Source organism: Bactrocera oleae, chromosome 6 (assembly GCF_042242935.1).
Source record: "Bactrocera oleae isolate idBacOlea1 chromosome 6, idBacOlea1, whole genome shotgun sequence".
Taxonomy (NCBI): domain Eukaryota; kingdom Metazoa; phylum Arthropoda; class Insecta; order Diptera; family Tephritidae; genus Bactrocera; species Bactrocera oleae.
The window spans coordinates 43,643,566-43,657,133 of record NC_091540.1 but is presented as its reverse complement, the minus strand read 5'-3'; the positions used below and the strand labels follow the sequence as shown (position 1 = coordinate 43,657,133).

Genomic DNA, 13,568 nt, shown 5'->3' with positions numbered 1-13,568 from the left:
TCTATGTATCTAAATTTCTTCTAAATAATTCATGCTAAGCAATATTTATTCAATTAATTCTTTGATCTTCCCTTATTGATACAATAAGCACAGAAGCGTGGCATAAATAATTTAATTTGAGTACTTGCAATGGCTTTTGTAGTTGCCTCAAACCAAAAATATGTAGTCCATTGAAATTCTAGAGTGTTAAGACAGCTATAAAGCATTTAAAATGTATTTTTATTTCTAGTACCTAGAAGCAAAATACCACCTGATCACGTATTTCTATACAAATCTTTATTATCGCCTTCAAAATATTCCATATACGGTTATAAGCCTCGACTGGGATGGCCTTCAATGTCTTCAGCAAAAATTGGGTCGGTCTATAAGAGATGTTGAGATCCTCTGATATCTCTTTTACACCAAAACGACGATTTTAAAGCACTATTTCATTAACTTTTTCGTTGCTATCTTCATTAAAAGGTTTTATTATGGACGACGTGACGGATGTTTTCGATGACTTCACGACCTCCACTGAATGGCTCTGCAACATTTTCAACGATTCCGTTGGAAACAAAAAATTTCAAGCGAAGTAGTTGTTAATTTTTTTTCATAGAAATGATCGGCAGACAAACTTTTCAAGTCATAAATAAACACCTGCCAAACACACACTAATATGTACATTAAACTTCACATAAACATAAAAAAGTCATAACAATCTAGAAACATTTTGTTATCAAATAATTTATTTCTGAAATATCTTACAGAACATTATACTTTTACAAACCTCAGTCAAGGCAAAAATTTATTTCTTTTGTCAATTTTTTTTAGCTCGTAATTGATTTATAGTTGATGATTTTTAAGGAAGGTACATATTTCAGTATTGGAATACCAGCAAATGGTGTCTAGCTTATATTTTCTGTATTATAAATATTGTAATTATTATTTAGTAACAATAATAGCACTCAAGCCTATATATTATCCTACTTATTCGATTATAGAAGAGCTATAAACTTTTAATGAGTTTTGTAACTCTCTGTTAAACACTCATTTCCTTACACACACAATCTCTTTCGCGCGCTCCCTCTCGCTCACATACACAACCGCGCTCCATAAATACACAAATACCAATTTTATAAATGCAAAAATAGACTTCTGAGACTAGACTGGCAGCACCTTAAGGCGCTATATTACGTGCCTGACCCTTTTTGCCAGCAACAACAACAACAAATAAGGCATTCATAGGTAGCGTCATAATGAAAGTCTTAAAAAGTTATGAGCATCTTTTTATGACAATTTAGCGGTTAATCTTAATGGCTACCTAATGTGTAGTCGCAAAAACCTGCCCGAACAGTAAGTAACACTACACTCACACACACATATGTATATGTCTATATAGCCATGTGATATCTAAGAGTCAGCACGTGCTTAACCCATGGACATGCGGTACACTAGCCAAGACACAAATGTCATTTTAGCTAAATTTAAAGCAAAAAAATACATTAACACAGCCACATCTAGTACACGAGCCGCTCATTCTTCACAAATACGAAACATTACAATAACTAAAAGAATATAGCAAACAGGGAGTGTGTGCGGTTATGTAAACGTGTAGCAACTAGAATTGCTTGGCTACTCAAATAAATTGGATGACAACTTGTAAAAATGCAAATTGTGCCCTAAGTTTTGTTGCTTCCACTGTCCAATATCAACAATGTGCGTAGAATACACAAAAATAAATGCTTTCTTGCGACTCGGAGAGCACAGGAAATTATTGAAAAACATTTTTGGCCTTAGGTTGTTAGTAAATGCTTTGCTGCTTTACTCAATTGTAGCTGCAACTGTGTAAGGAGCAGCAGGCGAGCAAGTGTGCGTGGGCGTGTGTAAGTAAATAAACAAAGAAATAAACAAGCAACTAGAAAAACAAGCAAACTTTCATTTCCGTGGCATTTGCTATTCAAAACACATTCGTTACTTAGGCCGCACCGTTTACCTATTCAAGAGCACTGTTGAGACGAACTGTGGAGAATCTGCGTATAATTTTCTCAAATTGCAAGTGATTTTCTGAGAAAGCTTCAACATCCACTTAAAAAGAAAGAAGAGCAATTATGAAAAAAATTTAATCGAAAGTACAATATTAAATTGTACCCACTTGAAAATTCCAGAATAAATCTATTGCAACTTTTTATACCCTGAACAGAGTATATTAAGTTTGCCACGAAGTTTGTAACATCCAGAACGAGACCCATTAAATGTATACATAAATGACCAAAGTGGCGAGCTGAGTCGATTTAGCCGTGTCCGGCTGTCTGACCGTCTGTCTATAAATACACAAACTTAACCCTCGGTTTTAGGAGATATCGATTTGAGATTTTGCACACGTCCTTTTCTCTACTGCTCATTTGTTAGAACCGATGTCGGACTACTATAGCATATAGCTGCCATACAAACTGAAGGATAAAAATCAAGTTCTTGTATGAAAAACTTTTTTATTTGGCAAGGTATCTTGACAAAATTTAACACGAATAATTCTGGAAGACAAACATACAATATCCGAAGAAATTATTCAAATCAAATCACTATAGCATATAGCTGCCATGCAAACTGACCAATCATATTCAAGTTCTAGTAAGAAAACTTGAACCTGTGAAGAGTCTTATAGCTTCGGTGCAACCGAAGTTATAGTTTTTTCGGGTTTTGGTAAAACAATATACAAATAAAATAGATCTCGTTAACATGTGAGGGAGCATTGAAAGTCTCACTCTAAATATGGGATTCTAGGTTAGGTCATCCTACTCGGTTCAAACTTCTAAGTCTACATACACTTTTAAGTCGTAGGAAAATGCTTGGTTTAACATTCTTAGTGAGAATCCTGAATGAAACAATTTGCAATTCTTTTCTCTTATCTACGATTAAGTATAATATTCCAGCTCGCTTATTGAGGCAGTTCGGACTCTTATTGTTAAAATGTTGCAGATCAAATTTTGAACTAAACGAACCTTTCCGTTGCATATGACAACCTAAATTCTCGTTCCTCCACATTTGATTAACCTGACTCGCCCCTCAACATTAAAAAGGGTATTTCGGTTGTACAAGTAAAGTCGTAAAGAATTTTTAAAACGTAATTTTAAATCTTGGCTGTTGAAATTTTTGTTTCTGGAGCTGCGAATTGCGCATCTCACGTAGGTTGGGCGTGATTAGGGTAATCGTTACTCGCATAAAGAGGGCTAGTAGAAAATGTATACCTAATCAATCCACTTTTGCATATTTATAGCACTGAAGCCACTGTAAGCAGCCCAAATATACACAAACACTGAGCAGTTAGTCCGTTTTTCTATAATCCATATTTTGGTTCATAAAAACTAAGCAATGCTTACAAATTAAAGAGCACTTTAAAAACTACTAACGTCTTGTCATTCGCCAACAAATAATGTCGCTAAAAATATAACTTTAATAACATTAAATGGAAAATACCAACCGGCAAAATTTGCATAACAAAAAGCCATCACAAAAAAACCCAACGTAAAAATTCACACCAACACAAAGCAGAGGCACCACCGACAGCCTGCAACAATCAGGCGAATATGCACAGAATTTCCACACAAAAACTAAGTAAAAACAAAAATTGACAGCGCAAATTTACACAGTGACAACCGGCAACCAGCAGCGAGTAGCGAGTGCCGCTTGGCAAAGGCACTGGCAGTTTAACTGACGCTTCAACTTTTTCTAGGCTAAGTAGCCTAATTAGATGCACCGCACGGGTTAACTGTTCTGAGTTATTATTATTATTTTTTTTTTCAACAACTCGGTTTGTATATTCTGTATATTTTTTATGGTTTTAGTTTTATTTTGCACTTTGCTTTGCTGTTTAATTTTGAATAGTAATTAAAACTTTTGTCATCATTTCAATGCAACCGAAAACTTTAGCACACACACATACTAATAATGCCGCAGATTTTAACGGTTTATCTACAGCTATACCAAACTGTACACTCGCTTTTACACTACTAGTATATAGACACTTATATATGGTATTTAGGTGTATAGCCACAATAGATATGTAGACATCAAGCTGCTTTGGCAACTCAATAAAGCTCTTTTTGGCTATTTACCACACCACTCCAACTATTTTGCTGCCGAAAATTATGCTACACGTTTTGTCAATATTTGCACAAAGTTCAACGAGTCCTTCATGCTTCCACATGCTGTTTACTTGGTAGCATAGCCATAAAGTTTCCACGCACCACAGCACTGCTACTTGCATTGTGCTATTACTGCTTGCGCGTGTATGTGAGTGAGCAGGTAGTGTGATGAACCGCTCGGCTTGGCAAAAGCTCAGGTTACATTAGCGGTTAAGCTTTTCACGAAAATTCTGACATTATTTTTAACATTTCCATTGCCAGATTTTCTTTTGTGTACTTGCGATTTCAAAACTTTGGCTAAAGTAATTCTGGGAAATCCCGATAAGATTTTCTGACAGCAAGGAGGTAATTGTGCCCAGGTGGGACTACGGAAGAAAACCTTATTTTAAGATTTGTGAAGTGACGACAAATATTATAGGTTTTATTGGAGATTTAAAGAAAAAAATGAATGTATTGTGCATACGCCTAAATGTAGGTAATGTTTACCAAATTGTACCTTATTAATTATAATATAAATGACGCTATATTGGAAATGGTATTAGTAACTACAAGAAAAACAGCAGTAAAGCCTTGTCGTATATCATAATTAAGTATTTTTCTTAAAAAAATGGATTTCTACATACAAGCGAAGCAATTCCTTTTTACGCACATGTTCTTTGTGCGCAACTTCTTACACGTTTATAGCTCAACACCATGCAACCGTGAGACACAAATCGCATTAAAAACATTAGAAAATAGAGCTTAACAATAAAGAACGGAAACTTGTTGGCTTGAAAAAAATGCAAAAAAAAATGCACTGACAAAAAATGAAATTTTTAAAAGTGCTAAAGAGATGATGGCCGAGCTTGATGCTATGCATACATGCAAACATATGCATACACACATACGTACACACATGTGTATAAATAACACAGATGCATGCAGCTGACCCAAATTGAGTTGTTGCCCAGTTGAGTGCATGCAGTTTCACCAGCTTCACTTTAAACACTCGCACACATACACACACAAATCAATTTACTCATATGTGTGCATAAATTTGCATGTCACACGGTCACATGGATCTTACCACCGCAATTAAGTACTTTCGCATACTGTTTGCTTAAAAAAGAAAGCAGCATAAAAAAGTCAAAAGAGCAGTGACCTCAATTTGTTGATGATGATGAGGATGATGGCGATGCCTGCATTTACCATAAAAAGCATTTGCATTAAGTTGTTTTTGTCTTCATATTTAGCTATGGAAATTTAGTTATAAAAGTGTTGACCAATGAATTTATAGTCTAAAAGTTTGATAAATATAAGTTTCGAATATTGTTGCAAAATGTAATATTTTTTATAAATTGAAGTAGATTAAGGGGTTATATCCAGTTACAAGTCAGAAAAAACATGGTTTTTGTTTTTATTAACAAAATTTAATGTAGTGGTCTCCAGTACGACCTCCTAAAAGTTATATAAGGCGGAAAATTTTTTTGCTTAAAATTATGTTTCCAAAAACCAAAAAAAAATGTATTATAACAAAATATGAATACGAGTACAGATACAGGTACAAGTTCGTAAAAACAAAAGTCGTTTCTTAAAAATCAAATTATTATCAATAATAATATTCCTTCGAACATTATCTGACAAATACATCTAAGAAGGTCGTGTGAAAAATTCAAGTCAATGGACCAAGCCGATTACACTAAGTTAATTTGTCGGATAAATTTCCTATTTTCGGAGAATATTTTTCAATACATAAGCAAAAAATTAATTTTTTGAAGTTCAGAAGTGAATATAATCCCCTATGGCAGAATATTGTAAGGAACTTCATAAATATAAGATTGTAATTTTAATTGAAAACAGAATTTTGTACGTAAAAGCTAGCACAAGCATAAATGTATAAACAATAATAAAAAATAAATAAAGAATATTCTTTTTTCTTAATTTTTTTAATTAGTGATAATAATAGTTCCAAACCAAAATGAAAATGTACTCATACAAATCCATACAACAATATTAGCTTTGAGAAATTATCCACCAGATAGACTTTACATGTATTAAACTATAATTTATTAACATAATTTAAGCTACAAGTAACCAATGGCAATATGAAACACTAACAAAACCCATGCAAGCTTGTTGCTCAGAACTTTTATTAGTTTTTCTGCCTGCCAGGCAATCAAGGCATGATTGTGCCGTCTCCATGTTTCAGACTCTAATACGCAATTGATGATACACCAAATTGAAGTATTATAATTTAAGTTGCCCACTTTAAAAAAGTACATGCTATCCAACTTAAATAAGTCATATTGTGGGTGTATGTGTGTGTGGGCACTTACATAAGCTTTTGCAGAGCAGTACGATGGCGTATACGCAACATGTCATCCGGCTAATGGCTGGTAGTGATGATGTTACCGGCTTTGTTACTATAACAAGCAAACACAGAGCGGCAAACGTGCGCTTTTCAAGTATATTCATGCTGCATACTTCACGTAATTGGGTCAAATTGTGAAGTTAGACAAGCGCCGTAGAAGAAAGCGTATAAGCACTAAGCCAAGCAGAGTGGTCGAAGTAGCAGCAGCAGCAACAGTGTAAGCGAAAACAATGTGAAAGCGTAGAGAGAAGTGATGGAGAATGACGAAGATGGGAATGAGTGGAATCAATCAGGCACATGGCTGCTTATTGCTATGCCTTGGTGGCAGCGTAAATGGCATGTACTCAAGTTTTAAATTGAAATCGTTGTAAAGTGAAAAACAATATCGTAACGACGTAATGCGTGTGTAGGTTTATGGTTGCGTGCTACATTGAAACGAAAATGTTCCAGCGAGCTCGTATAGAAAGCGCTGATAAAGTGTTTTCGAAAGAAGCTAAAATAAAATTGTAATTCCAAAAGGGGTTTTTCGGAACTACTTTACAACTGCGCACGTTCTACTCTTATTCTAGAGTCGCCTGAGTACTGATTCCGCGAAATATGTGTTTCATTTTCAAATAATTTGCTTAAAAGAAATGAAATTCTATACAACTGTGTGTTTTGCAAGGAAACAATCAAAAACGTAAACTTTGGCTGCACCAAAGCAGAAAAAAATCTTTATCTTAATTTTTTACCGTTCAGTTTGTATGGCAGCTGTATGCTATAGCCTTTAGTCAAGTAAACAAGTTTTCTATACAAAGATTTGGTTTTTATCTATCAGTTTGTATGGCAGCTACATGTTATAGTGGCCCCATATCGGCGGTTTCGACAAATAAGCAGCTTCTTGTGAAGAAAATGACCCGTTCAAAATGTCAGACGCATAACTCAAAAACTGATTTGTAATGAAGCAATTTTTCAACATACTTTGAGGCGCTAGTTTCCTAAGAGAAACATTATTAAATATTAAATATTTTCCCTTTTCAAAAACCACAAAGAGTTGCATGATTAAGTTTCATTTCGAAGGCGAAATGCCCAAAATGTCATCAAAAAGTAATTAATAACGGCAAACCAAATAACACAATTCACATGTAATGTATAGAAAAATATCGTGATGAACGATTCAGCCCTACATTAGTAAATTACTCTGTTGATGCATGTAGATATGTATGAAAGATAGTGCTTAGAAAGTAATTATATGTAGTAAATTCAACGCTAGCAACTACTAAAGACACTTATAAGGTTGTAAGCATAGAAGCGCAAGTTTTTCCAAACACTTAGATAATATTTTTCACAGTACTCTGAAGAAAACCATTAAATTTTAATTAATCATAAAGTTTTTGAGCCGTACACAAAGGAAATAGATTCGTAGCGTGAAAATTCAACACAAAGCAGAAGATAGTAAAATTATGTTTGTGTAGTGTTAAGTCCTTTTTCTTATACACGCTATATATTATATGTAAATCTTGGGCAAGTTAGGCACCATTTTATTTTCTGAACACACAAAATACTTTGCTGCGAGGTATCAGGTCACACATATTTTTCATTAACTGAAAATTATTTAAATAAATGCTCGTCATTCAACGTGTGACGTGAGTTGAGTACAGGTGATGCCGAAAATCATTTATTATCTGAAACCTTACACATATTCTTCTAAACAAAGATAAGATTTTGTAAAACATTGTGTGTATATGTTGTGTTTACTGCTCTTTCTGCCACCTGAAGTTTTACAGAGTTTTCTGCATGCTTGATAACGATTAAGCTGTCAAGACGATGAATGTGCGAGCATATATGTTTTTATATGTATGGTATATATACATATTTTATGTATAAAGAGGAATAATGGCAGAATATAGAATAAATATTTCTTATTATTTCTCAAAGTGGTTTTTTGGAACATTATAATTCAGTCGGGTTAACAAACACGGATTGGATCCAAGTTTTCATCCGGTCGGGGACTCTCGCTTCGCCAGCATTGTTGAAAATTATATCGAGAGAGTTTTTTGTCGTCACGCCAACTCTTATAACTTAACTTGCCATGGGCAGACAAACTTTCTCTTGATCCTGAAGTACTTTGAAAAAGTAACCGATTACTCTTTAAAGTTTAAGTTCAATGTTAGAAAGCTTCTAAGTACTCTTCTTAAACATTTTTGATGCGAAGTCTCAAATGTACTTATATAGGGTTTTGAATGAAAATACTTCCATATTTATTGTGTTTTTGGTATAAATATCTATGTCTATGTACTCAAGTGATTTATCATTTGCAGCATGGCACTCCATCATATCTAATATGTTACACAGCTTAATAGATTGTAAAAATAAATTTATAGAAAAAATACATAAACGCTTCTTAAGTATATACATATGTACGAGTATGTATAAGCATGAAGCGTGAACATGAATAAACATCAGAAGTAATTTGCACAAACAAAAGACTCAACTTAAACGGCAAAATTATTGCATACCTCAGTACACACACATGTACGTATATTGGTGTACATGCAAGCGCTTGTATATGTGACGCAGCTAAACATATAACAACAACGATTAATCATTTGAACAATTACAAGCGGGAACCAAAAACAGTAGAAATCATGAACAACAACAGTTCCAGCGCTGTGCCGCCGCCAACACAATATCTCAAATGCGCCTAGGTGGCAACGTGTGCGTGTATTATCCGCTGCTGTTGTCCAGTATTTGTGTTTGTAATAAACCATTTTTTTTTTGGTCCTCTTTCCCTATTCAGACATGCATTTGTGTATTTTAGTTAAATATTGTACTAAAGCAGCAACTCACATTTAATTCCAATTGGCTGTTGCATTTTAACCAACCCTCAACCAAAATACACGCACACATACATGCATATGTTCCGTTGAGTAATTTAGCATTGCTGTACAACAACGTCACAGTAACCGCACAGTAATAACAGCTAAAATATAATTTATATGACTTTATCTGGTGCAGTTAAAGTAAGCGCTTTGCTCATAATAAAATTTATATCCCAAACCATGAACGCAGAGGTTGCATTATAATAATAATTTTTTTTTTAATAATTATTATGCAAAAACAACGGCCGAATGCTAGTTACCCAGTGAAAAAAATAAAATTGAAATTTTAAGCTGTCGGGTAACAGCCTATGCTGATGATGTGATTCTAAATGAAAATTCCTGAATACCGTCTATGAGCTCACCGAAGGGTACCTAAACGTGATATCCAACTGAACGAATAGAAGCGTCCTAGCCGTCAACCCAAGTAAAACCGAAATGGTTTTATTTACTAGGAGGTATAAGATATGTTGATATGGTGAAATAGTTTGGGCTTATCCTTAATAGAAAGCTTTCTTAGGGGCCAAACATCGAGGAGAGAGTTAAGAAGGCATCGGTCGCCTTATATTGCTGCAGGGGAGCTATAAGGGAAAGGTGGGGACTCTCACCAAAGGTGGTGTTCTGGCTCTACGAAACCGTAGACAAGCCAATATTATTCTATGGTGTTTGTATGGTGGAGGGCGTTCGAAAGAACTACTCTAAAAAGCTTGCGCGGGTCCAAAGAGAGGCGTTCATCGGAATCTCTGGTGCACTGCGAACCACACCAACAATAGCTCTTAATGATATTTTAAACATTGCACCTGTGGACATTGCTGGCAGGTGCATTGTTGCGAAGTGTGCTAAAAGGCTCAGAGAAGCTGGGCTTATGAAGAAGTCCGAACAAGGACACGCCGAAATTCTTTCTTCCTTCAGCACCATTCCTGAAAATTCGAATCACTGCGCCACTGCGGCCACTTGGGGCAGCTTCTTCTCTGCTCATATCCCGACGAGGGAGATGTGGATGGGAAGAAGCCGCAGGAGAAGAGGGGCAATGAGTTTTTTACGGATGGGTCGAAGTTATAAGGGAATGTTGCAGGGTGGATTTTCTGTAAAAAGCTCTCCGTCAATCGTAGCTTCAGGCTACCGGACTACTGTAGAGTTTTTCAGGCGGAACAGGCTTCGATCAAGGTTGCGGTAGAAGTACTGCTACGAAGTGTAACCTCGTTAAGGGAGGTGAGCATGCGTTTTGGCAGCAGAGCGGCAATACTAGCCCTGAGTGCGCGAACCGTGCAATCAAAGCTAGTCAAGGAATGTATGTCCTCACTAGAGTTAGCATCAAGCTACTTCGAGATCAGGCTAGTTTGAGTGACTGATCACAGAGGAATCGCTGGCAACTGCAAAGCCGATCGACCATCTAACCTAACCTAAACTTACCACATTGCGAGCAAAGGCTCATAACTAAAGTGAAAAACTATATGATAGAATATTGAAGAGTGTAAATCTCTTATCATCTGAAACTACTGGGTGTTCCATATCTAAAAAGTGACTTAGAAATAAGATCATCCAGCCTTTCTTTAAAAAATGCAAAGCTATAAATAAATCGCTCGAAAAGTCTAACTTTATACACATCCATTTAATATCGTGAACAGGGTATATTAAAATAGACACGATAAAAGTTCGGAGACCTTGTGATCGATCAAAACCAAGTCCTTACAATGAAAACTTTTTTATTTGACTTGATATCTCCGAGCAAGGTATTCTGAATAGATCACTATAGCAAATAACTGCCAAACAAACTTTTATGATATGCACCTGAAAAGGGTATTATAACTTCGGTGAGGCCGTAAAGTTAATGTTTTTTTTTTATTCACAATAGCCACTTATAGTCTGATTGTATGGAAGATTATATCACCGATTCGGAATTATATATTATTATAAATTATTTAATACATTTTCGGTTTAAACCTTTGAAGCTAGATTTTGAGCACAGTTAGGGCAATAAAGCGGATTATGAAAAACATTAATTTATATTATAAAGTAAAAGTTTAAAATATTTGTAGTTATTATTTATTTAAAAGCTTAAAAAGTCTTAAAATATTTTCATAATCAAGTTTATGTTCTTACGAAGAAGAAATAACACCTTAACTCCTCGATCTCGACTACTGCATTACTTGTCGTATAATGGTAGTGATCGGTAAGAGACAAACAGTATTTGTTTAAGAATAAGCTGGTGTAGGAAAAGGAGTTTTTCCACTGCTGCTTTATAGTGGAGCTTTACTATCAAAAGATTTGAAAAAAGCTCGAATTTAAAATTCTGGTTTTAGTCGTGGAAAGTATGATTCTTTCTACTGGGTATATTGTGTGAATCTGTGTTTTTTTTTTTGTAATTTTTACTTGTTGCGATTATACGGTACATATGTATAAGTATGGTAGATATGCATACAAATGTATATACCGTAAGTCAATTTTTGTTTCTGTTTATGTTTATACACTCGCAACGAATTTATTTGGCAAATTTTTATCTTTTTCTCTCCCACACTAACAGACGCTGACTCACATTTTAGTACTGAATTATTAAAATCTATGCACATTTAATCCCTAATTTATTATTGCATAATTTTTGAAACGCGTGTGTGCCACCATATAAACAATAAATTGTATATGTACATGTGTATATTAGTTTAACCAAGCAAGCAGATAAACATTATTCAGCATTAAACACGCGACGTGCGACGCTCAAGCGCATACACAAATTTAGCTATGAAGCGTTTGAGACGCATTTACATATTTTATAAATGAATTTATTAATATTTTGTATTTTGCGAAATGTTATTTTGACTCTCTCTCGCTCTCTTTCTCTCTGTGTCTCTTTCAGCTTGGCACTTTGGTGCCCATTGCTACACCCGCCCCACCGACTACAGTAGCACCGCCAGTGCGCGTTGATATACAATCATCGAACCTGCTCAATAATCTGCCGCCGTTATTAAATACGCCAACGGTAAGTGGAAACTTAAATTATCCTTTTATAATATAATAAGTACAGTAATCAATACTAGTATATAACTACATGTTTTGGTTTGAAGTGCTAATAGTTTTGTTGATAATATAAAAACGTATATGTATATTACAATGAGACACTAGCAAAGAATGCAAAGCATGAATAAGATTTGTGCTACACGACACATGATACTCTCATTAATTTTTTAATAGCAAAAAGCTTAGTAATTTTTTTTTTTATACGAAATGTGAAACTTATTCTGTGACTTAATTATAAAATGTCAACACACTACGCTACTGTACATAACCTCACTTACATATTCGCACCATACCCTCCTACTACTCACCCATGCTTGCCACTACACCACCACTTAAAGTAATGCATTACACCGAAAAATTGACCAATGATTACTTGTGCCATGCACACAACTCACCATAATCATTTGCAATCAGAAATTATTTTTATAATTTTTTATTATTTTTTTTTTTTATCTTATATTATATTATTTGTATTTTTTTATATATTTTTTGATATTGCTTTTCATAATTTACATCCCCTGCAATTAAACTGCAACCTTCTGCAAAGAGTCGTCTGCCTTTTCATTGCAAACTACTTACTTTGTTTATTCTCTTACCTTTCTCATGTCTTCCTCTTTCGAGTCTGTGCAAAATTTATTTGGCATTTACTGTTTTTATTCACTTCGCTTCTAAATGAAAATAAGTTTGCAGGAAAGACTAAAAGTTCTGCTTGAAATTCGCTAAGTCGATTTGAAAATTTCTCTTCTCTTTTACACATTTTTAGTTTGTTTTGTAAATATATATTTAAACTTATCTCTGCGTACTTTATGTGTACAAAAGCTGTTGTTTGAAAAAATCTTTTAAAAGGCTTTATTACTTAATTTCTTTTTTTTTCATCTTCGCTTTGTTTCTCATTTTAATGTTTTTGTTGGTAATTCTTAAATAGCAGTTTTTTATGAAAAATACTTTATCTTGATATAATTTTAGCTCAAAAAGTGAATGCGTCTTGGTTTTTATTATCCATTTTAATAAAATTATACAATAAAAAAAAAATCTGTATGAGTATTTAAGAATTGAAAATATAATTTCTTTACTTTTTAAGCACTAAAAGATTGGTTTGTGTTTTATATACATTTGGGTCGTTAAAGAAAAAAAGGAAATAATAAGATTTAGAAAAAAATTATAAACTGCTTAATGTAGCCTTCATTGGTTCTTTCTTTTACAACTGAAATGAATGGAGAAAGT

The 13,568-nt window shown here is 34.2% G+C and overlaps 1 protein-coding gene across 16 annotated transcripts in view; it reads left to right on the top strand.

The window, feature by feature from the left end:
- The window catches only part of Mp (collagen XV/XVIII-type protein multiplexin), a 416,774-nt gene that overhangs the window by 360,916 nt on the left and 42,290 nt on the right, over positions 1 to 13,568 (top strand). For all 16 annotated transcript variants that reach the window (XM_070110958.1, XM_036372454.2, XM_036372464.2 and 13 more), the window contains one exon: positions 12,184 to 12,306. In XM_070110958.1, the coding sequence (XP_069967059.1) occupies positions 12,184 to 12,306 (123 nt within the window). The remainder of the gene's footprint in view (positions 1 to 12,183; positions 12,307 to 13,568) is intronic.